The 23,935-nt window shown below is 41.3% G+C and overlaps 1 protein-coding gene across 1 annotated transcript; it reads left to right on the top strand.

Annotated features, from left to right (window-relative positions):
* Positions 1–4,543: 4,543 nt before the first annotated feature.
* Positions 4,544–21,057, top strand: LOC128359084 (microtubule-associated protein futsch-like). The gene is made up of 6 exons (XM_053319504.1): positions 4,544–6,470; positions 6,612–6,734; positions 6,816–8,219; positions 8,310–18,695; positions 19,494–19,726; positions 20,902–21,057. The coding sequence occupies exons 1-6, from the start codon at positions 4,559–4,561 to the stop codon at positions 21,055–21,057; spliced, it is 14,214 nt and encodes a 4,737-aa protein (XP_053175479.1). The 5' UTR covers positions 4,544–4,558.
* Positions 21,058–23,935: the final 2,878 nt, after the last annotated feature.

Below are 23,935 nucleotides of genomic sequence, written 5' to 3'. Positions count from 1 at the left end.
TCTCTCTCTCTCTCTCTCTCTCTCTCTCTCTCTCTCACTTCTTATGCAGGGGTCAGTTGAATATAAATTGTTTTTTTCTGACATCAGTGCCGGTAACTGCAGTGTGTCTGCAGGGGGAACAAAAAAGCATATGGTCGTCATTGTGTTGCCATGGTAACATCAACAGAGGGAGCCACATCCTCAACTTTATTTCAGTGATGCTTTCTGTGTGTTTTTAAAGGTGCAGTGTGTGTGATTTTAGTGGCATCTAGAGAATGACATAGAGTATCATTTTCATAAGTATGGTTTTAATTAGTGTTTTCATTATCTTACAATGAGCTCATAATATCTACACAGGGAGCAGATCCTCTTACATGTTGCACCACTTTATTTCTACAGTAGCCCAGAACTGTGTTTTTTTTTCGTGTTCATTGGTTCTCCTACACGCTGTAGAAGTGGAGAGTAAAGGAAGGAGTATTAATTTGGTTACAATCTGCAACCTCACCACTAGACACCACTTAACCAAACGCGCTGGTCCTTTAAAATGTGTGATATTTATGAAGTTTATGTACTATAATAAGAATATACATTTAGTTTAAAGGTCATGCCACCATTGATTTTACTCTTTAAAACTATTTTTATCAGATTTTTCCTCTTAAGCTGCTTGATTTTCTCTCTTTCCTCACAGAAAATCAATTTGAAAGAAGTTGGTACTGTTGCAAAATTGTTACCTTGGATTCTCAGTCTCTGATTTATTTTGACACTAATTTCATTGTCTGTTCAACCATGGTCACTGCTGCTCATACCCACTAGATGAGGCAGTTTCATTTATATACTGAAGCATGAGATAGCATGTGTCATACAGAGCGGTGATTGTGAGGGTTTAACAAGTTGCATTAAAGGATTAAATCATGATAAGACAAGAAGAAGAACAATTTAGAAAATATATTAACTGAAAGTAGCAGTATAAAAAAAATATGAGATTTATAAATAATATATTTCATGTAACATGTTTTATGTGTTTTAATGCCTTGGCTCCCTGTGCTCCAACTTTAACATGTAATCAATTAGACTGGTGTTTCTGTAGATCCATAAATAAATCTTTTTTTTTTTAAAGCCAAAAGTGAGACAAAGCAAGTTTATTCCTATAGCAACAAACATAGCAACAAACAACATGGCATTCCGGTGCTTTATATATAACTTAAAAATAGGACTGTATATAAAAAGACTCATTATAAGAATTAAAAATCAAAAGGATAATTATACTAACAATGCAGCGAGAGATATAAATGAACATTACAAAATGATAAGGTTTAAATAAAAGACAGTGCCAAACAGAAAAGTTTTACCTTGATTTAAAAGCACTGAGAGTTGGAGACAAAATATGTGGATCTACTGTCTGGTTGTTCTGTTTATTCTACGTAAACCAGCAAAAGCCAAAAAAGTTTTCAGAAAATGAACCGCCCCAAGACTTTATCTTATAATCTTCTTTTTTAGGGTAATTTTGTAACATCTGTCCAGGGGCTACAGATTAAAAATAGCCTCTTGGCTAACTTGCAGCAATGATAATGTGCGCTGTCCCTGTTAAATATAATCATGAGATTTTAAAACAAGTAAAATGGAATAGAATATAAAAATAATCCAAAATTGAATTAAACTTGATTAACAGAGTAATAAAAGTCACAGTGCAGTGAGACATATAAATGAACAGTATCAAATTATAAAGCCTTAATTTAAAAGCAGAGTTGGAGGAAAATCAAAGTTCAGTTACAGGCAGCAGTGAAAGAGCAGGTTTGAAGTTTAATAGTCAGATTGGGACGTTTGGTAACACAGTGAGTATGGGAGTTTATTCCAGGTGGTGTTGTAGCAAAATGAAGCTTTCGCCGTGAGTTGTGTCGACACCACAACAGACAACAGACTCTTCAAGGTGTTCTTCAAGGTTTCATGTTGAGAAAGCTTGTCAGAAATCTCAGTGAAGCTAAATATTTAAAAATCAACAACAGCAATCTCTTGCAGCTGCATTTTGATCCATTTGTATTTGCGTTGGAGCTTTTTTTAGGCGCAGGGGGGGGGGGTTGACTTGAGAAAAGACGGTTACAGTAGTAAAATAACAACCTCCTCATGATGAATAAATGGATCCGCTTTTTGTTTTTTTCTTTTATTTGTGTTTGTATGATCTGAATGTAGTTAAAAACACTGACATTTCTTTGTATAAAAAATGTCACTGATGAACACTTTGAATATAAAATCATTCAATCAAGCTCCTGCTTTTTCATCAGTTATAAGGTTTACGCTGTTTAGTTCAGTGAAAATAAAACATTTCATGCTAAAAGCAAATAATAAGGTTTTGATTATCATCTGTAATATAAGAGCTTATTATTGAGTGCTACTTCTTCTGAGTCACAGACGGTCTCTAAGAACTGCGCTGATTACCTTATTGATATCACTGAAATGGTTCTTCTTTTATTAATTTTCTCCTTTTAATGTATGAAATGACTTTTCTTAGCAATTTCATTCACACTCTGAACTCGTCACAGTATCTGAAGCATCAAATGTCCTTTATGGACAAAAAACATGTTGACAGCCCAGATCCTTAAAAGGTGACAAGTGCTGCAAACTCAGGGGATGCACTGACGGTCCCAGTGGATGGTGGAGTCACTGAGATACCCCTATTATTAGACCGCTCTAATATTAGAGCGTGCATCTGTGCTGAAACAAAGGGGAATTAAAAGCTTAACATCACCTCTGAATGGAGAGAAGTGCTGATGCATAATTATGTTGAACATGCATAAGGATGTAAGGCAATGTGCTAAACAGTAAAGTGCAGTTTGACATGAAATGACACAGAATACGCTAGTTTTAAATATGTCCACGGCACACATTAAAATAGCTAAATTGGAACTGTGAAATGTCCTGATTAATACATTTCTTGGTTGCAATTGTTACATTTTTTAAAACATTTATTTTATGGATTGTGTAAAGAAATCATTATCAGATTTAACTCTCATATATTGTTACCTGTATTCACCTGTAGTGTGCTCACTGCTTTGATTTTAAACCTCAACCAACAGACATCAGTGACCTATTTCCTATTCCTACTTTACTTCTTGCGTTGATGCACAATTGGGTTTCTTGTCTCTATATCGGGATTGCCCCACATACAACACAGAATGCAGTGTAGTAAATCTCCCTGACTCAAAGAGGTTTTTTTCCAGATCAGGTCTGGATGGCTTCCAGCAGGATGTCTTTAGGCCAGAGTGTCAAGCATCTTGGCAGCAGTGCTGGTCAACTTGTTTACCTCGTCCAACCTTTAGCCCTTGATCGAGTTAGACGTCTCACTTCTAGTGAACGACATTAACGTAATGTTTTAAATCTCCTCCTGCAGGACAAAGAACTCTCCACCACAGAAGTGATGTCCTAGACACTGTGGTGCTGGTCAACCCTTCACAACAATCTATTGTATCAGAGGTAAGGTCGATATATTCAGAGATATGTTGTTGGTTGGATGTACACTAAGATACTGATGGTGTGATGTATAAAAGGGTGACCTGGCAGTACATATGTGCAATGGAAGGAATATAAACTAAAACTAAAAAACCTCTTTTTTTTTAGAAATGAATAAAATAAATATAAAATTGGCAAATGTATGATTTGAATCAGTATTTAATGATCAAGAAAAGCAAAATTATGAATCTAGCCAGGCCATGTCAGTTTTTTCAATACTCTGACTGGTCTTTTGTGTCTTCGTTTGTCTGTACTTGATGCAGGACATTGGTTGCTAAATCTTGTTGACCTTGGCACAATTTAATTGCACTTTTCTTTCTCAGTGACACAGGTATTTATCTTTGTATCTTGGCAATGTTGTCTCTCCTTTAACTGTCCTCTGTCAACCCCTCTCCCTCTCTCTCCCTCTCTCTCCCTCTCTCTCTTTTTTCATGTGTGTGTGTGTCCTAGATCCAGTCTCTAGTCACAGACTCAGCAGGACACAAGCTTCTGGTCTTGAGTGGTCAGAGCTCAGATCACGGTGGCCTTCTTCTTCAAGCTGGGGTTTTCACCTACCAGACCTTTTCAAATATCTTTGCTGATCCTGGGGTAAGTCAAATCTACTATCCTCTTACACTCAGCAACAACATTTTATACTGTAAAATCTTAAAAGTATGTCAGTGGTTTGATAACGTTTGATCTGAAAGGATAAATACTGCAGAGAGATGCATTTTAGGGATTTATTTGTTAGTGCTGTAGACAAAAAAACTACTTATGTGAGAAATACAAACTCATCATTGAATATACATTTGGGAAAAGAAACTCAACTCTCTCTTTTACTATCACAACAGTTTTATTTCTTAATCTTTGTCTTTATAACACACGTCCATCCCATTGCTGCGTGTATCACTGACTGATTCGTCTGGGTTTGTCCCTCCTGCAGGTCAGTGAATTACTGGGAACAGCAGCCCCCAAGCAGCAGGCTACACTCACTGTGTCCTGCCGCGGGGAGGTGGGCTGGAGCTCCCTGGGACAGCAGCAGACCTTGAGGGAGTTCCTGGAATACAAACTAAACCCTGAGCCTGTTCTCCCCAAGATGGAGGGCGTCACAGAGTTCACAGAGTACATCTCTGAGACGGTTGACGTCCCTTCACCTTTTGACCTGCTGGAGCCACCTACCTCCGGAGGTTTCTTGAAACTGTCCAAGCCATGTTGCTACATCTTTCCCGGCGGACGAGGAGACTCTGCTCTCTTTGCTGTGAATGGCTTCAACATCCTTGTGGATGGAGGCTCTGAACGTAAATCCTGCTTCTGGAAGCTGGTCCGTCACCTGGACCGCATCGACTCGATTCTACTCACACACATTGGCGCTGACAATCTCCCAGGCATCAATGGGCTTCTTCAGAGGAAGATAGCAGAACAGGAGGAGGAGCAGTCTCAAGGCTCCATCAACTACAGCGACTGGATGAAGAACCTGATCTCTCCAGAACTAGGTGTGGTGTTCTTCAACGTACCAGAGAAGCTGCGTATGCCGGAATCTAACCTCAAAGTGAAACGCAGCATCGAAGAGGCCTCACTCACTTTGCAGCACCTTAACAAACTTGGAATCAAACCGGAGCCACTGTTTCGAGTGGTCAGCAACACTATCGAGCCCATTACTCTGTTCCACAAGATGGGAGTGGGCAGGTTAGACATGTATATTCTCAACCCGGTCAAAGACAGTAAAGAGATGCAATTTTTAATGCAAAAGTGGGCTGGCAACAGCAAGGCCAAAACTGGTATTGTGCTGCCCAATGGCAAAGAAGGAGAAATATCTGTGCCCTACCTGACATCGGTTACAGCCTTAGTTGTCTGGCTTCCCGCCAACCCTGCAGAAAAGATCGTCAGAGTGTTGTTCCCTGGGAATGCACCACAAAACAAGATCCTGGAAGGGCTAGAGAAATTAAAGCACCTTGACTTCTTGCGCTATCCTGTAGCCACACAAAAGGACATTGCTTCAGGGGCTCCTCCCTCAGTTGTAAAACAGACCAAGTTAAAACAAAGAACAGACAGCAAAGAGAGTCTTAAATCCTCTCCGAAGACTACTGCAAAGGTCTCAAAGAAAGAACCTGAAGGACAAGACGACGTGTCAGCCACCACAGAGGCAAAGAGTGACTCTGTGAAGGAAAATATATCAGAGAAAAAAGAGGAGAAAAAGCCTACCAAAACCATGAAATCTAAATCAGACGTGCCCGAGAAAAAGAAACTCCTGAAAGAAAAATCCATTAAGAAGCACTCCAAGGAAAGGGTGTCAAAAATGGATGAGAAAAAAGACAAAGAAAAGAAAGAGATCAAAAAAATCAAGAAAGACGACTCTAAAAAAGATGACAAGAAAGATGCTAAATCCAAAGAGGACAAAAAGAAGGACGCATCCAAACCTGAGCTGAGAAAAATCACGAAGCCTGACCTAAAACCACTTACACCCGAGGTCAGAAAGACATTACATAAAGCTAAAGTGTCAAGTAAAGCCAAGACTGGAAAAATCAAGGCAGCAAAGGCTGCTGAACCGAAGCCAGAAGAGCCGAAACCAGAAATTATTCAACCTGAACCAATACAAAATGGAGCTGTTGAGGGCACATCTGCTCCCTCCACACCTGAAGACCTCACCAAGGAATTTGAAGAAATTAAAAAAGCTGAAGCTGTAGATGTATCAGCAGAGGCAGACAGCAGTGAGGTTTCATTGGAGCCAACAGCACAAAGTGAAGAGAAGGAGGGAGCAGAAGAAGCGATATCTGAAATCCAACCTGAAACAAAGTCTCCTGAAAAAGAAGTATTAGCCTCAGAAGTCAAAGATGAAGATGAAGCTGCATATGAAGACAAAGACAAGAAATTGACACAAGAAGCAGAAATAGAAGAGGCTCAAAAGTTTGAGGATGAGGGAGCCGCATCTCAGGAGGAAGAGGAGGAAGAAGAAGAACAGGCTCCAACTGCTGAAAGGAAAACACAAGAGGAAGAGGAGGAAGATATGGGTATCGGAGAGGAGGAAGATGAATCAAAATGGAAGGAGGAAAAAGATGATGGGCTTGACAGGAAACATGAGATAGAAGAAATGGAGAAATCAGAAATTCTTGCTGCTAAGATTGAGCCTCAAATGACTCCATATAAAGAAGAGGAAGAAGAGGAGGCTATGGAGAAAGCCGAACTGGAGGAGGTGGAGGACTTAGATGTGATAGCAGATGAAGAGATCAAAATCAAACCTGAAGATGCAGCTGAGGAACAAATGGTCACTGAGGGCACAGCCGCTGACATTTTGACTACAGCCAAAGAAGAGGAGGAGGAAGAAGAGGAGGAAGGCTATCTATCACACGTCGGAGGCGCGACAGCTCCCATAACCTCAGTGGCTCAAGGTGCCGCTGCTGCAGAACCTATTTCCTACATCCAAGATGAGACAATCCCCGGCTACTCTGAGACAGAGCAGACCATCTCTGACGAGGAGATTCACGAGGAGGCAGAGGAGCGGATACCACACCTTCAATACGACGTCGGCACCTACGACATCTCTGTTCCAGATCAGACAGAAACATTTGTTAACATTCACGGCATGAGGGAGATGCAAGCCGCAGCTATGACAGAGAAAAGTTTTATTCCTGGTGTGCAGGAGCAAGTATCTGTGTTCACCAACATCATCACGGCTCCTCTGGCAGAAGAAGAGCATGTGTCCTCTGCAACGTCCATCACAGAGTATGACAAAATGTCCTCTTTCCCTACTTCTATCGCTGAAGATCAATCTGTGGCGTCTGTCACCACTCCTCAGGCTGAGGAACCAGCCAAAATCACTGTTCCCGTGTCAACGCCACCTGACGTTACCCTGGGCAAAGAACAACCTCTCTCTGCAGGAACGCTTTCACCACCCTCTTTAGAAGACGACAAGCAACCCAAGTCTCCAGCTGATGACTTACAGCTTCCTATTGCAGAGGTGAAGATCGCTGGTAAGGGTGCTGATGCTCATGAGGAGGAGGAAGAAGAAGAAGAGGAGGAAGAAGACCAAACTCCTAATGTTGACATTTCACTTGAAAAACTCCAAGAGGGCTATGCTTCATTACAAATATTACAGACTAAAGAGAAAGACATTGAAAAGCTTGCTGTATCTCCTGTTTTAAAGTCTGTGGAAGATATCAAACCAGTCCACCTACCAGTTGAAGAGGAGAATATAGATGCAGTTGCACCTAAAGATATTTCATCAGTTGTGCCTACTAGACCTTTTGGATCAGACTCAGTAACTTCAGAGAGTGAGGAGCGTTGCTATAGTCCGGATGATATCACTGTGAAAATGGCCTCCCCTACACAGTCCGGACCCCCGAGTGCAACTCATTCCCCACTTCGTCAGTCACCAGTGGAAGAGAAGATGAAACCCTTCCCTGATTTGGAGCTGCAAAAGCAAAAGGAGCTCCCTGACGTTGTCTCCACAACTGAAGATAAAATCACGAAGAAAGATGAAGCAGAGACAGAGAAACCAAAAGATGTTGACAAACAGAAAGCAGATCAGCTTGAGGCAGAAGTTTCAACATCTTTGGACAGAACATTTGACAAGGACATAAAAGAAATCCCACTGATAAAAGAGGCAGAAAAAGAAATTTCTCCAGCACCAAAAGATGAGGACAAACAGGCTGAAACCACATCTGTTGTTGCTGCATCTTTAACAGAAGTTCAGCCACCTGTGCTACCAACACCAGGAAAAATGGACGAAGAGAAAGAGAAAGAACCTAAAGTGCCTGAAAGTAAATTTCCAGAGAAGGACAGTCGTTTCCCGGATGATGATGATGATAGCAAGAAAGATGATGATGATGATCATGATGATAAATCTGCAGTTAAAACCATCAAAGCAGAACAGGAAAAAGAGACAGAAAAGGACGATACCGTCGATATCAAACAAATCAAGGATGAGCAGAAACAGACATCTATCATCCAGGAAGATCTTTCTGCCGTTAAGTCCATCACGGATGAGAAAGCAGAGAAAGAGGCAGTAATAGATGACACCTCTGATATTAAACCTGTCAAAGAAGAGCAAATTGCAAAGGAGACTGTCAGCATTGATAAAGCCATTAAAGATGAACAAAAAGACTTTAAAATGGACGCCACTCCTGATGTTATAACTTCTAAAGAGGAAACTGTTGCTCCTGAGGACAAACAGATCAAAGATGAGCAAAAGGAAAAAGATACAAAACGAGATGACGATTTTGACCTCAAAACCAAAGATGACATTATGGAGATGGAGGATAAAAAGGATGTTGTGTTTGATAGTAAGATTATGAAAGAGGAAGACAAGAAAGAAGCAGAAAAGGACAGTACTTTTGATATTAGCACTATTAAATCTGAAGAGAAGGAGATCGAAAAGGTCAGTGTCGCAGAAGTCAAGCCTGTCAAAGACGAGATGGAGAAAGAGGCAAAGGAGGACGATACGTCTGTCATAAAGCCTATTGAAGATGAGAAGAAAAAAGAGATAGAAAAGGATGACACATTTGATATCAAACTGATCAAAGATAAAGAGGAGAAAGAGGTAGAAAAGATTGATACTGCTGGTACCAAACCCATCACGGATGAGCAGAAGGAAAAGGAGAAAGAGGTGGGTGATACCACTGTTGCTAAACTCACCAAAGAAGAAGAAGTGATTAGTAAGGATGATACATCTGCTCTTGCACACACCATGGTAGAAGAAAAGGAGCAAGAGATAAGTAAAGATGTTATCTCAACAATTAGCCTCAGTGAGGTGGAAGAAAAGGATATAACAACGAGTAAAGATGAGATTCTTGCTGTCGAGCCAAAAACAGAGCAAGAAAAGGAGAAAGAGAAAGATGATAGCATGGACACCAAACAAGCCAAAGAAGAGGACAAAGATGTGATAACAAGTAAAGAGGATGTGCACGTGTTCAAAACTAGTATAGAAGAAGACAAGAAAGATGACATGAGTAAAGATGTCGCAGCTGCTATTGAACTCACAAAGACAGAGGAAAAAGATGTTCTTCCAAGTAAGGAAGATACTTCTGCTGTTAAACCAACCGTTGACGAAGAAAAGGAAGAAGAGGAAAGTAAAGATGATACTTCTGCTCTCAAACTGTCTAAGGTAGAAGAAAAAGATGTTCTTCCAAGTAAGGAAGATACTTCTGCTGTTAAACCAACCGTTGACGAAGAAAAGGAAGAAGAGGAAAGTAAAGATGATACTTCTGCTCTCAAACTGTCTAAGGTAGAAGAAAAAGATGTTCTTCCAAGTAAGGAAGATACTTCTGCTATTAAACCGACAGTTGGCGAAGAAAAGAAAGAAGAGGAAAGTAAAGATGATACTTCTGCTATCAAACTGTCTAAGGTAGAAGAAAAAGATGTTCTTCCAAGTAAGGAAGATACTTCTACTATTAAACCGACAGTCATTAAAGAAAAAGAAGAACGGGAAATTAAAGATGATATTTCTTCCATCAAACTGACCAAGACAGAGGAAAAAGATGTTCTCCTAAGTAGGGAAGATACTTCTGCTATTACACCAACAGTCATTAAAGAAAAGGAAGAAGAGGAAAGTAAAGGTGATACTTTTGCTATCGAACTGTCCAAGGTAGAAGAAAAAGATGTTCTTCCAAGTATGGAAGATACTTCTGCTGTTAAACCAACAGTCGGCAAAGAAAAAGAAGAGGAGGAAAGTAAAGATGACACGTCTGCCATTAAACTGACCAAGGCAGAAGAAAAAGATCTTCCAAGTAAGGAAGATACCTCTGCTATTAAACCAACCATCAGTGAAGAAAAGGAACAAGAGCAAAGTAAAGATGATACTTCTGCTGTTACACCAACAGTCATTAAAGAAAAAGAAGAAAAGGAAAGTAAAGATGATACTTCTGCCATCAAACTGACCAAGGTAGAAGAAAAAGATGTTCCTCCAAGTAAGGAAGATACCTCTGCTATTAAACCAGCAGTCGGTGAAGAAAAGGAACAAGAGAAAAGTAAGGAAGATACTTCTGCCATCAAACTGTCCAAGGTAGAAGAAAAAGATGTTCTTCCAAGTAAGGAAGATACTTCTGCTATTAAACCAGCAGTCAGCGAAGTAAAAGAAGAAGAAGAAAGTAAAGATGATACTTCTGCCATTAAACTGACCAAGGTAGAAGAAAAAGATGTTCCTCCAAGTAAGGAAGATACCTCTGCTATTAAACCAACCATCAGTGAAGAAAAGGAACAAGAGAAAAGTAAAGATGATACGTCTGCTGTTACACCAACAGTCATGAAAGAAAAAGAAGAAGAGGAAAGTAAAGATGATACTTCTGCATCTAAACTTACCAAAACAGAGGAAAAAGATGTTTCTCCAAGTAAGGAAGATACTTTTACTCTTAAACCAACCAAGGTAGAAGAAAAAGATGTTCTTCTAAGTAAGGAAGATACTTCTGCTATTAAACCAGCAGTCAGCGAAGTAAAAGAAGAAGAGGAAAGTAAAGATGATACTTCTGCCATCAAACCGACCAAGGTAGAAGAAAAAGATGTTCTTCCAAAGGAAGATACTTCTACTGTTACACCAACAGTCATTAAAGAAAGAGAAGAAGAGGAAAGTAAAGATGATACTTCTGCTATCAAACTTACCAAGACAGAGGAAAAAGATGTTTCTCCAAGTAAGGAAGATACTTCTGCTCTTAAACCAACCATCAGTGAAGAAAAGGAACAAGAGAAAAGTAAGGAAGATACTTCTGCCATCAAACCAACCAAGGTAGAAGAAAAAGATGTTTCTCCAAGTAAGGAAGATACTTCTGCTATCAAACCAGCAGTCAGCGAAGTAAAAGAAGAGGAGGAAAGTAAAGATGATACTTCTGCCATCAAACCAACCAAGGTAGAAGAAAAAGATGTTCTTCTAAGTAAGGAAGATACTTCTGCCATCAAACCAACCAAGGTAGAAGAAAAAGATGTTCTTCTAAGTAAGGAAGATACTTCTGCTATTAAACCAGCAGTCAGTGAAGTAAAAGAAGAAGAGGAAAGTAAAGATGATACTTCTGCCATCAAACCGACCAAGGTAGAAGAAAAAGATGTTCTTCCAAGTAAGGAAGATACTTCTACTGTTACACCAACAGTCATTAAAGAAAGAGAAGAAGAGGAAAGTAAAGATGATTTCTCTGCTATCAAACTTACCAAGACAGAGGAAAAAGATGCTCTTCCAATTAAGGAAGATACTTCTGCTCTTAAACCAACAGTCGGGGAAGAAAAGGGGCAAGAGGAAAGTAAAGATGATACTTCTGCCATCAAACTGACCAAGATGCATGAAGAGCCTATAATAGTTTCTAAAGCTGATGATTTCTCTGCCACACCAACCAAGGTGGAAGAAAAAGAGCCACTTAAGGATATTGCCAAACCAGTCACTGAATCAGAGAAGGAGCAAGAGGCAAGTAAAGACGTTATTTCTTCTGTCAAACCCATCCAGATGGAGAAAGAAGATGTAATGCTGAGTGAAGACCTGTCCACTGTCAAAATATCTGATGATAAACTGAGCATGAAGGATGATCTCTCTGTTGTTAAACCCACCACACAAGACGAGAAGGAGACAGAAATCTATAAAGATGTTTGTGCTGTCAAATCAACGACAGAAGAAAAAGACAAAGCAATGGATAAGGAGGAAACCATCACTGTCAAACCATCCAAGGAGGAAGAAGTCACAATTCAGGATCATAGTGTTGCTATCAAATCCATCGATGAGGAAAAAGACAAAGCAACAATTAAGGATGAAATTCCTGATATCAAACCTGCCAAGGAGGAGGAAAGCAAAGACATCATTGGAGTAAAACCAATCACTGATGAGAAGACTGAATTGAAAGATGTTACACCTGATGTAAAACTCTTCAAGGAGGAGGCAAAAGAAACACAGAAGGATGAAACTTATGATAAACAGCTTGAGGTTAAAGATGAAAAACTGGAAAAGGAGAAAGAAAAGAGTGATATTTCTGAATCTGTGTCCATTAAGGAGCAGAAGGAAAAGGATGTAGAAGATACTTCTGTCAAAACCACAAAGGATGACCAGGAAGTTACAAAAAGTGACATTTATGACAAAGAGGTTGTAACACCAGAGGCAAAAGAGACAGAAAAAGGTGACACCTCTGACTATAAACCGGTTTTGGAGGAAATTAAAAAGAAAGAGACTGAAAAAGATGACACAAAAACTGTTGAGCATCCCATGGATGTGAAAGAGAAAGAGCATAAAGCTGAAACTGTTGCAGAGGAAATGAAAGATGCGGTCAAGCAGAGTAGTGATGAAGCCAAATCCATCAAAGAAGAAGACAAAGGGGAGCCTAAAGCTGGTGTATGTGGCACAGACTCCATTTTAGGACAGGAGACAGAAAAGGAAATGTACACTCCCACATACAGCACAAAAGATGAGATTAAAGGGAAAGACGATTACCCTTTTGAGCCTGAATTGAAGACGGCTGATAAAAAAGAGGTAGATCTTCCTGTAGCTCAGACCTTGGAGGAGGAAAAGACTAAAAAGGATCATATTGGTGAGATTAGTGATAAGCATACACATGAAGAATCCTCTGATAAGCTTACTGGAGCTGAGAAAGATCAGGAAACGTCTGGTGCTGCATCAGTAGAAATGCAGAAAGATTCTTCTGTAACAGCACATGAAGACCTGAAACCAGAGAAAGATAGCATGTGTGTGACTCTTTGCGACACCCAGCAGGAGAAAAAAGAAGACAAAGAAGCTATGGTCATTGTTACTCAAGATGAGAAGACGGAGAAAGAAAAAGATGACGCACATGTTGCCGAACTCAGCAAAGAACAGAAAATGGAAAAAGAACAAGAAAAAGAGTATGAAACTGAAGATATCAAAGATGAAAAGACAAAATCAGAACTGGATGAAAAAGTAATTAAAGAAAGTGCCATTTCTGAGATGAAGACAGAGGAGGTCAGTGAGAAAGAAAAGTACGACTCCTCTGATGTCAAAGAGGAGAAATGGGAGAGAGAAGAGCTACAAGAGAAAGACCTGGACAAAACCATTAAACAACCCACACAGGCAATAACAGCAGAAGCAGCGATGGCATCCAAGTCAGATTACAAGCCTGCATTTGTGGTTCATTCCTCCGATGAAGACAGGGAAGAAGAGGAGGAGGAGTACATTTGTATGGGAGGGGCGGGCTCCAGACCTTTGTCAGTGGAGCCGAGAAAATCAGACCATGATATCTCCTCTGCAGGCCTGCCTCCACCCCAAACTCCACAGACAAGTGAGCCAACTAAAGAGTTAACACCTGGACAGACCACAGTAATCATACCTACACTTACAATGCAGGAGCCCTCTATTGATGAAGACATCAAAGAGGTTGGAAAAGAAGAATTCAGACTCACACCTGTAGTAGACAAAGATGTTTTGAAAACTGAAACCATACCTACACCTCTCACCAAGCTGGAGCCATCCTTTGATATCATCCCATCAAAAGAAGAGGCTACCTCTATCACAAAACAAGAACTAGCTTCTGATGTGGTAGCCGCAAAAGCAGAACCAATGTCAGACTCAGCTGAGAAAAAGCCTGTGCTGTCAGCAGTACCGAGCACTGACAGTCAAACCAGAAGCTGTACACTTTCAAGCACTGAGAGCCAGTCCAGCGTGGAGGAAACACAACAGACAACGTCTCAGATCAGCTCAGGAGTCACTCCTAAAGAAAAGACACAGCTGGATGAGAAACCAGGCAAGGAAGCAGAGAGGGAGATGGAGGGAGAACGAGAGGTGGCTTCTCCAGGATTATCACAGCCTTGCTCATATTTTACGTTGGATAAGGACTCTGAGGATGCTGGCCATGTTGATGTTGTAAAATCAGACTCCGCGAAAAAGGAGAGTGGTGATAAAATAACATCAGAGAAGGAGACTGGCATTGGAAGCCCACAAGACGAACAGCAAACCTTTGGTGCATCTAAATACGATCCATATGAAAAACCCATCCCGAGAGATCATGATTTGGACTCAAGAGAAGAAAGTGAGGTTTCTCTTGGATTTGATCATGCTTCAGACATTGGTATTGATGATAACAGGAGGACAAGCCAGACAGATGTCGGAGATGCCCTGTTCCTCCTGGACGATCATTACAAAGAAGAGCCACTGTCCTTCAGCAGAGTCGATTATAGCCCAGTCTCTCTCACAGAGAGTGAAAGAAGCAGCCACCACAGTCCAAGTGCCTCCCCGAGATATGAAGACAGAGAGAAAGGCCAAGAGGAAGAGAGCGAGAGAGAAGAAAGACCAGATACACCTTACGTGGACAAGAGCTTTTCGTCTATAGACATGCAAGACAACAAAATGTCCCTAGCAGCAGAGTCCTTTTCCAGTCCAAAAGAGGACAAACCGGAAAAATCAGAGAAAGAGAAAGAAGACATGATAGAAGGTGCTTCAGCCTTTCCAACAGGAGAAAGTGAGCAAGTTTCTACCAGTGCCACTACTCATTCAACAGGCCTATCATTAAGACAAGAAACACACTCTCCCTCGTGGAGCCAATCTCCAGATCTCACTGCTCAAGCTTCGGCTTCTCCTGTACCTTTCGGAGAGTTCACAGAAAAGAAAGCAGCAGAAAAAGAGAAGGAAAAATCTGCTGAGTCACTGAAGGACAAGAAAGAGTCCTCTGAAAAAGAGGGCTCTCCATCTGGTCGGCACTCACCGGCAGAAAAAGACATTTTACCCCAACAGGCATCACCTTGTGAACGTGAAGAAGCAGCGACTGAATCGAGAACCGCCCCTGACACCACATTTGTAAGACGTGACATTGATGATAATGTCCTTGCCTCTGACAATAGTCAAATAAGCAGCTCTGCCACTTGTAAATCCATGTTAGACTTCCCTGAAGGAAAAGAGAGCTTCATAGATAAAAGGTTACTTGTAGAGGGGGAAGACTTCAATGTTGATGACGATGACGACGAAGATGAGGACGAGGAGGAAGAAGAAGAAGAAGAGTTAAGTGATGTAGATATGGAGAAAGGTGCCAGAGAGCAGTCTGAAAAAGAAATGTGCAGGCGTAGCACAGATGATGGTGCTACGGTAGCAGAGCTAGAGGACTCCAATAAAAAATCTCCTGAATCAAGTTTCCCTAAAGGGGAAACCATCTGTACAGCAAAACCTGAGGACGCCTCAGCTTCTAAAGTCACAGACAAGCAGGATTTGAGTGAAACATCCCCATCTCCTGAAACAAAGCCTCTTGAAAAGGAAGATAAAGATAAAAGTGCTTCAGGTGATGCAACAACATCCAAACTTCCTGAGACAAAGAGTGAAGATTCAAGCAAAACATCTCCAAGTGCTCTCAAGATGGACGACATCTGTTTGGCTCCATCGGAAGCGCCAAAACTTCCTGAAACAATGAAAGTAGATGACAAAAAGGACGACAGCTGTTTGGCTCCATCGGAAGCACCAAAACTTCCTGAAACAAAGAAAGTAGATGACAAAAAGGACGACAGCTGTTTGGCCCCATCGGAAGCGCTAAAACCTACTGAAACAAAGAAAGCAGATGAAAAAGAAGCAATGCATTTGTCTCCTGAGTCAACAACAACGAGAAGGTTATCATTTGTCGAGGATATCCCCTCTTCTCTAGTAAAAGAGACAAAGAGAGGAGATGAAGGCGAAACGTCTCTATCACCAGAAGCAAGCTTTTTGACTAAGGAACCTTCTCAAGCAATGGCCACAAGCAGCTTGACAGGCAGTTCTGTCCCATCTGACCATGCAGAGTCCACATCCAAGCCCACATCTAGTCCCTCCCCTCCAATGACAGGAGGATATGCTGATATTGGACAGAGCAGATCTGGAGGATATTCTGATATTCAGTTATACAGTGAGGACAGTCAAGTAGGTTCAAAGGATGATAAGAAAGAAACCTTTGTGCTTTCAGATGCCTCCCAGGTATCCAAGTTAAGCGATGATACATATTACCAAAGAGACATCCAAGAAGAACATGTGGATGAGAGGCAGACTGCAGAAATCACCACAAAACATGAGGAAACTACCTCATCAGCTTGCACATACACAGCCTTGACATACTCTTCTTCAACATCTTACAGCCACTCATCATCTGCCTCAACTTCTGTCCCTTTAAGCCAACAGTTTGGAGACGAAGTTGAAATGTTCACGTCAATATCGAGCTCTTCGGCCAAAAAGGAGCCATCGTTCATGACTGAGTCTACAAGCTCAGGCTCTGGAGGCCTTCAGAGAGACGAGTACATGGAGGTGACGATGAAGCCTGCCACTAAAGTGTCTTTACCGAGTCAGTTTGACGAGACCAAACCGTCATCTCCAGTCTTGTCTACCACTGCCAAACAAACTGCGGATCAAAGCGGTTCTGCTAAGCCAGAAACAGACACAAAGTCAACCACTGATAGTTTTTATATGCTAGAAACGAAGATTTCTACAACCACTGCAGCATCATCTCTACAGAGTACTGAACCAGTAAAACTGGCAGAGAGTTTATCCACGTTAGAGTCTCACTTTGATGTCTCTCCCCTCCAAAGGGCTGACTCCCCTGACAGGGGGTCCCACGGCTCAGCAGAAGACGAGGATCCTGATCATCTTGAAATGGAGGACAGCACCCTACCATGTCGTATTGAATGTCATAAACTCAAAATGGCTGAACGAAAAGAGACTCAGTCTTGTGTGGTAGAAAGCACCACACACACCACAGAGACAAAGACCGTCACCATGACCTCTACCACCATTGTGTCTGAACCTGAAGAGGTGATACAAACAACTCAGACAGCCTCAGTTACTCCACCAAGTGATAGTGGAGCTAGGGAAACCTCATGTGCCATAGCAGACCTGCCCAAAACAGAAGAAGACAAAGAGAAAAAGGTGAAAACACCTGAAGTAAAAGAGGAGAAGACAAGCGGAGCTATTGCACCTCTCAAGGAAGATACAAAGGTGTCAGAAAAAGAAACAAGTGAAAAAGATGAAAAGAAGGAGACTACAAAAGACATTGAAGTCAAGCAGAAAATAGAAACTAAACTGGAAGAAAAGATGTGCAAAGAAAGCACAGAAGAGAAGAAAACAACAGCTGATCCCAAGATGAGTGAAAAAGTGGAGGTTGGAAAGAAAGGAGAAGCAGAAAAAGTAGAGAAAAGCTTGTTGGACACACCACCAGAGAGATTAGAGGTAAGGAGAAGGAGTAGTATATCTGATTGGGAGCTACTACAGAGGCCTGATGATTGTCCAAGTGCCCCGCCACCAGGTTATGGTGATGATGATGATGATGATGAGGATGAAGAGGAAGCAATGGAAGCAATGGAATGGATGGTCAGTGTCCACGGCACCTCCACACAAGAGACATATCACACAGACACATCAAGAATACGAGATGTAAAGGCTGATCGTCCCTCCGACTTGCCTGCCGGAGCCACCTCCTCCTCTTCCTCCCCTCCAGGTTACTCCTCCTGCGAATATAAACATCGCAAAGGTGAACTGTCTCCATCTTTCATCAACCCAAGTCCCCATCAGCTCTCCAGTGACGACGGCGAGGAGGTCGGCCGTAGCGACCACTCCCAGGAAGAAGACGAGGACGAGCACGGGCAACATTCCGTGAAAAGGAGGTCGCACAAGCAGAGGCGCCACCACACTCCAAGTTACACTGGAGACGCCGGACAGGGGACACACCAGCTGTCCGGTGCCACGTCATCTGGACTGGGTGTGACGTTAGCTGGAGAGGAAACACCACCAACATCGGTTAGCGAGTCGTTGCCTTCACAGTCGGACTCTGACGTCCCTCCAGAAACTGAGGAGTGTCCGTCAATAACAGCCGAAGGAAATCTGGACTCAGACGAAGACGCTGAACATCTACCGGTGGACAAATTGTCTGCTTCTGGAGCTGGAGGGGGCCACCATCCCTCATCGCCGAGGTCATCTCAGAGGACTCATGATCCCCTCCCCACCCCAATGAAGGACCCTCTTCCACACCCTCCCCACCCAGATGTGTGCATGGTAGATCCAGAAGCTCTCCTCAATGACCACAGCAGCACGGAGAAACTTCTCAAGAAAGAGCACAAGACCACCAAGGGACTCAGAAAGGGTAAACCCAAGTCGGCCTCTCCTGCTCGAAAGGGAGAAGCCAGGAAGAGGTCCTCCACTCCGGTCAAGCAGACTTCTAAAGACTCCCCCTCGCCTCGATCAGCCTCCCTCAGGAGGAAGGACACAGACAGAAGCTCCAGGTTGATCAAGATGTCCGAGACCCAAGGTTCAAGGAGTGAGATCCTCAACCCCGGGAAAGGCTTGGTCAATGGAGTGAAGAGCAGTTCAGGTTTGTTAATAGATTTTAAATACAACGTAATTCAAGATAATTCCTGGGTGGTTTGAAACTGTAACACAAGGTTAAATCAGGTGAAGCAGTCAAAAGAGAGACCCTGAGTTTGTAAGCTATTTATGAAAGATTTACAGTTCTTTTATAATCAATTTACAAAAAAATAAGCACAAACAAAAACCTTTAAAAGGGCTATCTAGATTATATCTGCTTGACATCTATCAAGATCAAGTAAAATTGGTCATCTTTTGGTCTGAGAACAATTATTTGTCTCCCTAAAGACCCAGCTGAAGCCTTTTGAAATACTATATCAATCGATGTTAGTCAAAATGAGATCTGAATAAACATACTGCATTTGTTTCCAGTATAGTAACATATGAATTATTACAACTGACTCTGGATGCAAAGCTACTTTTTCTGTGTAATTTAGTTTTTTCTTGTGATTTAATCATCAAATTCAAATTAATAATTTTTACAGTGTATTACAAGAATTTTCTGTCTATTTGCACGTTATTGTTAAGTTCAGGCATAATGCACAAGTGTAACAAAGTAAGCAGCAGCATGTTATGTAGATTGATGGATATGAAGTACAGACATGATTCTATAAAGGTGCTATGATAGATTGTAGTCATAATTTGAAGATTCATTTATTAATTGTAAATAATTGAGTGAAGAGAATTTAATTTACTCAGTTAAGAAGGGAGTGGCTCGAGTTCTTTGCTTCTGCAGTAAAGTTTTAAGGGAAATGTCAGTTCTTTTATTACACTAATGCTGGTTTACAATCTCCTCTAGGTAACAACTCACAGAAAGCTAGTTCTGCCGTCCCTCCTGGACCACCCGTCTATGTCGACCTGGCCTACGTGCCCAACCACTGCAGTGCCAAGAATGTGGACCAAGAATTCTTCAAGAGAGTGCGAGCTTCGTACTATGTGGTTAGCGGAAACGACCCGAGCAGCGGGGAGCCCAGCCGTGGAGTCCTAGACGCCCTGCTGGAGGGCAAGGCTCAGTGGGGCTCCAACTTACAGGTATTTACCTCCGTCTCTATCAGCCTGCCTTCATCTCTCATTCTTATCGCTGTGCTGTATACAGATTCATACATGAGACAATATGAAGTTCACTTAGTCTGTAGTGATAAAGCTCATTCATCTGGTTAGCAGCAAAATTGTGTTGTTAATCAGAAGCAGGAGAGGAATTGTTCTGCTAACAAAGCTAACAGGTTTCACAATAATTATAATAAAGAGTTTTAAGTGCAACAAACACCCCATAATACAAAACCTGAACCTCATGGATGGTCTACAGCACTCCTGTCTGTAAAGAGAAAGTAAATAAAGCTCAAGTGAGTAGATTATACAAACTGAAATGTGGAAATAAGGCATTGAATGTAGGTTACGCAGCCTGATTCAGCTAATTCTGATTTCTGATGCTCTACATGCAGAATGTGGATTAGACCGGGAACATTGTCTGATGTCCAGCTACCATGCAGCTCTCTGCACAATCCTAAAATCTTTCATCCAGTGGGACACCTCTGTGCGGAGATAAAACTTTTGTGCAGAATAACAGATTCAGAGATGAACACGGAGAATATCTGAATACTGGAATAAAGCTTCCAACACATTATTGAACGGGGAAAAAATTAAAATCCAAATCTAAATCTTGACTGAAATAGACTTTTAAAAACACAGACTGGTTTCAAAGCCAAATGAGATTTCTAGTTCTTACTTTTTCATCATTGTGAACATTCCTGAATAAATGTTATCATCTAACGCTGTAGATTCATGGAAGATAAATTCTTAAAGGACCTGTTAGACATTTTTGGGGAAATGCACTTATTCACTGTCACTGCGCCTAGACAAAAATAACACATATAACCCCAATTTGTTGTTTTTGACTTAGCTCTGTGTGCAAAATACATATATGAGATATAAAGTTCAATAGTGAGCTTTAAAGAGCTAGTAAGTGGATTTTGTTACCTTTGAACAGAGCCAGGATAGCTGTTTCCCCATGTTCACAGCCTTTATTATAAGTTAAGCTAACCAGCTGCAGGAATGAGAGTAGCATCGATCATCTGGTGTATCTTTCCCAAAATGTCAAACTATTCCTTTAATGCCTATTTCTCAATTTAGTTTCACCTGCTGTCTTCAACATGCCTGCCTCCCCTCACAATATCCCCTCTCATGCTGTCTCCTCCTGTCCCCTTCAGGTGACTCTTATCCCGACCCACGACACCGAGGTGACCAGGGACTGGTACCAGCAGACCCACGAGAGGCAGCAGGACCTGAACATCATGGTCCTTGCCTCCAGCAGCACCGTAGTCATGCAGGACGAGTCTTTCCCTGCCTGCAAGATCGAGTTCTGAGCTTCACGAGCTCTGCTGTGCTACCCCCCCTCCCCTCCCCTCCTCCTCTTCCTCCTATCCTCCCCCTCCCCATCATCTGTTCACACTGGAGGTAGAGCGAGAGTGAACAGCACTCTCTGCTTCTTCAAAGCTTGTCGCTCTCCCATGGTACCAGTCTCAAACGCATTCGCTGCAGCTCTCGAAACACTAGATTCTGTTAGCTGAAATCAAAAGTCAAAACTCTGGGTTTCTTAAGCTTCTCTGTGACAGTGGGGTTATCATGCAAATAATAACATATATTTTTGTTTGTTCTCTTATGTGAAGTTACATCTACCCTAACGCATATGGTATAATACTAGCTCTAATAACTGTGGCAAAAAAATCTGATTATTTTCAGTATTTAAATCATTGGACAGATTTCTTTGCCTCATATCTAACAGACTAATGGACATCATTATCCCACAAATACACGATGCCACAGTTTATCTGTAGATTAGTAAATGTACATCGTACACTGTTGGCTTAAATGGCAATTAACACTGAAATGAAATATTCCCAAGTAGCAAGTCTCTCATTCAAAGGGCCAAAGGAAGTGCCAAAACACTTAAACTATAAATTCTTATTAGTTGACTTCTCCAAAATGTCTCCTGAATGAATAAGTGATCAGTTTTAGTTTAGATTTTATGAGTAACAAGAGTAGAAATATTCTTAATTCGAGGCTTTCTTTTTCATCGTTGCACATGACAAAACACATCATTCGCAATTCTGCTGATGCTACAGTAGTGTTTGAATTAACTAAATAATGACATAAATTGATGTTATGTGAAAAAAAAGAAAAAAAAAGAAAAAAAAGGATCCTTTCTTGTCATTTGTGGTGATGTTTTAGGAGGTTCCTGAAGTTGCCACTCTTTGAAAATCTTTCTTCTTGGCTTTCACAGCTTAGCTGGTGCATGATGCTTGCGTTTAGCTCGGACTCTTTCGGAGAGAACTGCATAGGGTTAATCCTTTTTTTAGCCAGCCTTCAAGTGTGGAATGCAGTATAGTGTAGATAGTTTACTACACTGTTTGGCTGTCTATGCTCAAGTGAATTCAGTAGGCGCCAGGCAAAGGGACGATGTTTCTACACTGATCATCTCTCTGCTGGATGTAATGATTCTTCTTTAAGTCTTTCTCATGGTCTTTGTTGGTCGTATGTTACTCCAGTATACATATAGGGTAAATGTTTCTATATCAATACAGAGGTTATGTTATAAAATGATATATTTTGTGATGATGCAGCAAATTATGAGGAATTTGATCATGCATTTGAAGAGAAGGTTAAATTTACATTGACTGTCATTTCCTCCTGTTCAGCTACATTGTGTCGTCTCCGTCAAATCACACAGCGATGGATTTATAAAAAAACAGCAGTGACCTGTGACAAATGTAGCAATGAAAGCTAGTCCGTTCGTCCCTCCAGAGGGAACGTCATGCCGGTGGGAACTGCAATATTTATATATATATATATAACACTGGGGTTATTGTTCAGGAGGAAAACATATAATATGTGAAGTGTGTTACAGGAGGCTTCTTTCATGTGCCTTTAGCTCGTGGTTTCAGAGAGAGTGGGATATTTTAAGGACATGTCAGCCATTTTGAAGCAGAGCCAGAAACCAATGCAAAATCAAAGGAATACACGACTTTGAAACCGAGGACCGATCAGTATCATACAACACAAGCTGCAAACTGTATCCACTCACAGGATACCATTATTCAAACTTTGGAAATAACTTTGGAGCTGTGTAATCCAGTTAAACATTAATCCCATGTTAGGAAAAAAAGGTTTCAAGCCAATATGAATGTCTTCAAGCAAAGGTATTGCACCAAATAGGAATGCACTTTTTAGAGGTGGGAGAGGAGAGTTTAGGAGTCGGGGTTTTTGTTTGTACTTGAAGCACAGAGTGTTATTAATATATTGAAAGCTCGGTAGCAGAAAAAACTTAAACGTTGTAATATGAAATAATGTACAAGACATTTCTCCAAACTAAACTTGCTGCTAGCGAGAAAACCTAATATTAATCCCTGAATACTATTTATAGAATGAGCATGAATGTGATGATCCTGATTGTATTGGATGCAGGTTTAGGAATGCGTTAGAAGTAGTTTTCTGTGTGTGTGTGTGTGTGTGTGAGTATACGATGCACACTGAGTAGCTGTTGTTTCTTTGTTTCTGTTCTTTAAGTACGGCATGGTTTGTTTCTGCAGGTAATGAGACGAGTGAGTTTAGTATGAAAGGTTTGTCTGTTTGTTCACACCAGCCGGTGGAACTCAGAGATGCCATTAAAAAGCCCGACTCGACAGTAGCTTTTTGCCCGTGTCAACTTTTTATTAGGCCAAGTTTTATTTCTTCAGTTCATTGTTGGAAAAAAACCAACAACTTACATTTGCTATTTATTCTTCTTTCATTTCTCTAAATTTGTGCTGAGAAGCCACACAGTTATTTCTACTTTATTGTCTAAATAATAATCATCTCATGCTTCATTTTTAAAAGAGTTTTATTTTAAAGACTGAGTTGAAAGCTCGAGGTCGGGCAGGCTGGGAGAGCAGAGCAGGCTTGGATTCACACTTCGAGTCATTGATGATACATTTTTGGCTGGATGTCGCCGACCCTCGACTCGCACAGTTTAACTTTTAACACTCAAATCTTTACCTCAACCCGATTTGAAAATATGAAACGAACTCCACAGATGGCTTTGAGGGCGTTGTCACCTTGTTCTTATTCTAGCCTGGGATCAGTGCCATTTTCCTTCCCTTTTTAAAAACACTTCATGTGCTACTTTATACCTCATCCTCCAACAGCCTCTGTGCTCAGCCTGGCCGCCCTTACTTTTAAATTAAAAGTGAGGTAGTTCGTTCACAA

Source organism: Scomber japonicus, chromosome 5 (genome assembly GCF_027409825.1).
Source record: "Scomber japonicus isolate fScoJap1 chromosome 5, fScoJap1.pri, whole genome shotgun sequence".
NCBI lineage: Eukaryota > Metazoa > Chordata > Actinopteri > Scombriformes > Scombridae > Scomber > Scomber japonicus.
This window is presented reverse-complemented; position numbering and strand designations above follow the sequence as displayed.

Coding starts and splice junctions, on each gene's coding strand:
- LOC128359084 (XM_053319504.1), top strand. CDS start 4,559: ATGGAGGGCGTCACAGAGTTCACAGAGTACATCTCTGAGACGGTTGAC. Junction 6,471..6,611: donor GGAAGAGGAGGAAGATATGG/GTATCGGAGAGG, acceptor CATATAAAGAAG/AGGAAGAAGAGGAGGCTATG. Junction 8,220..8,309: donor AGAACCTAAAGTGCCTGAAA/GTAAATTTCCAG, acceptor ATAAATCTGCAG/TTAAAACCATCAAAGCAGAA.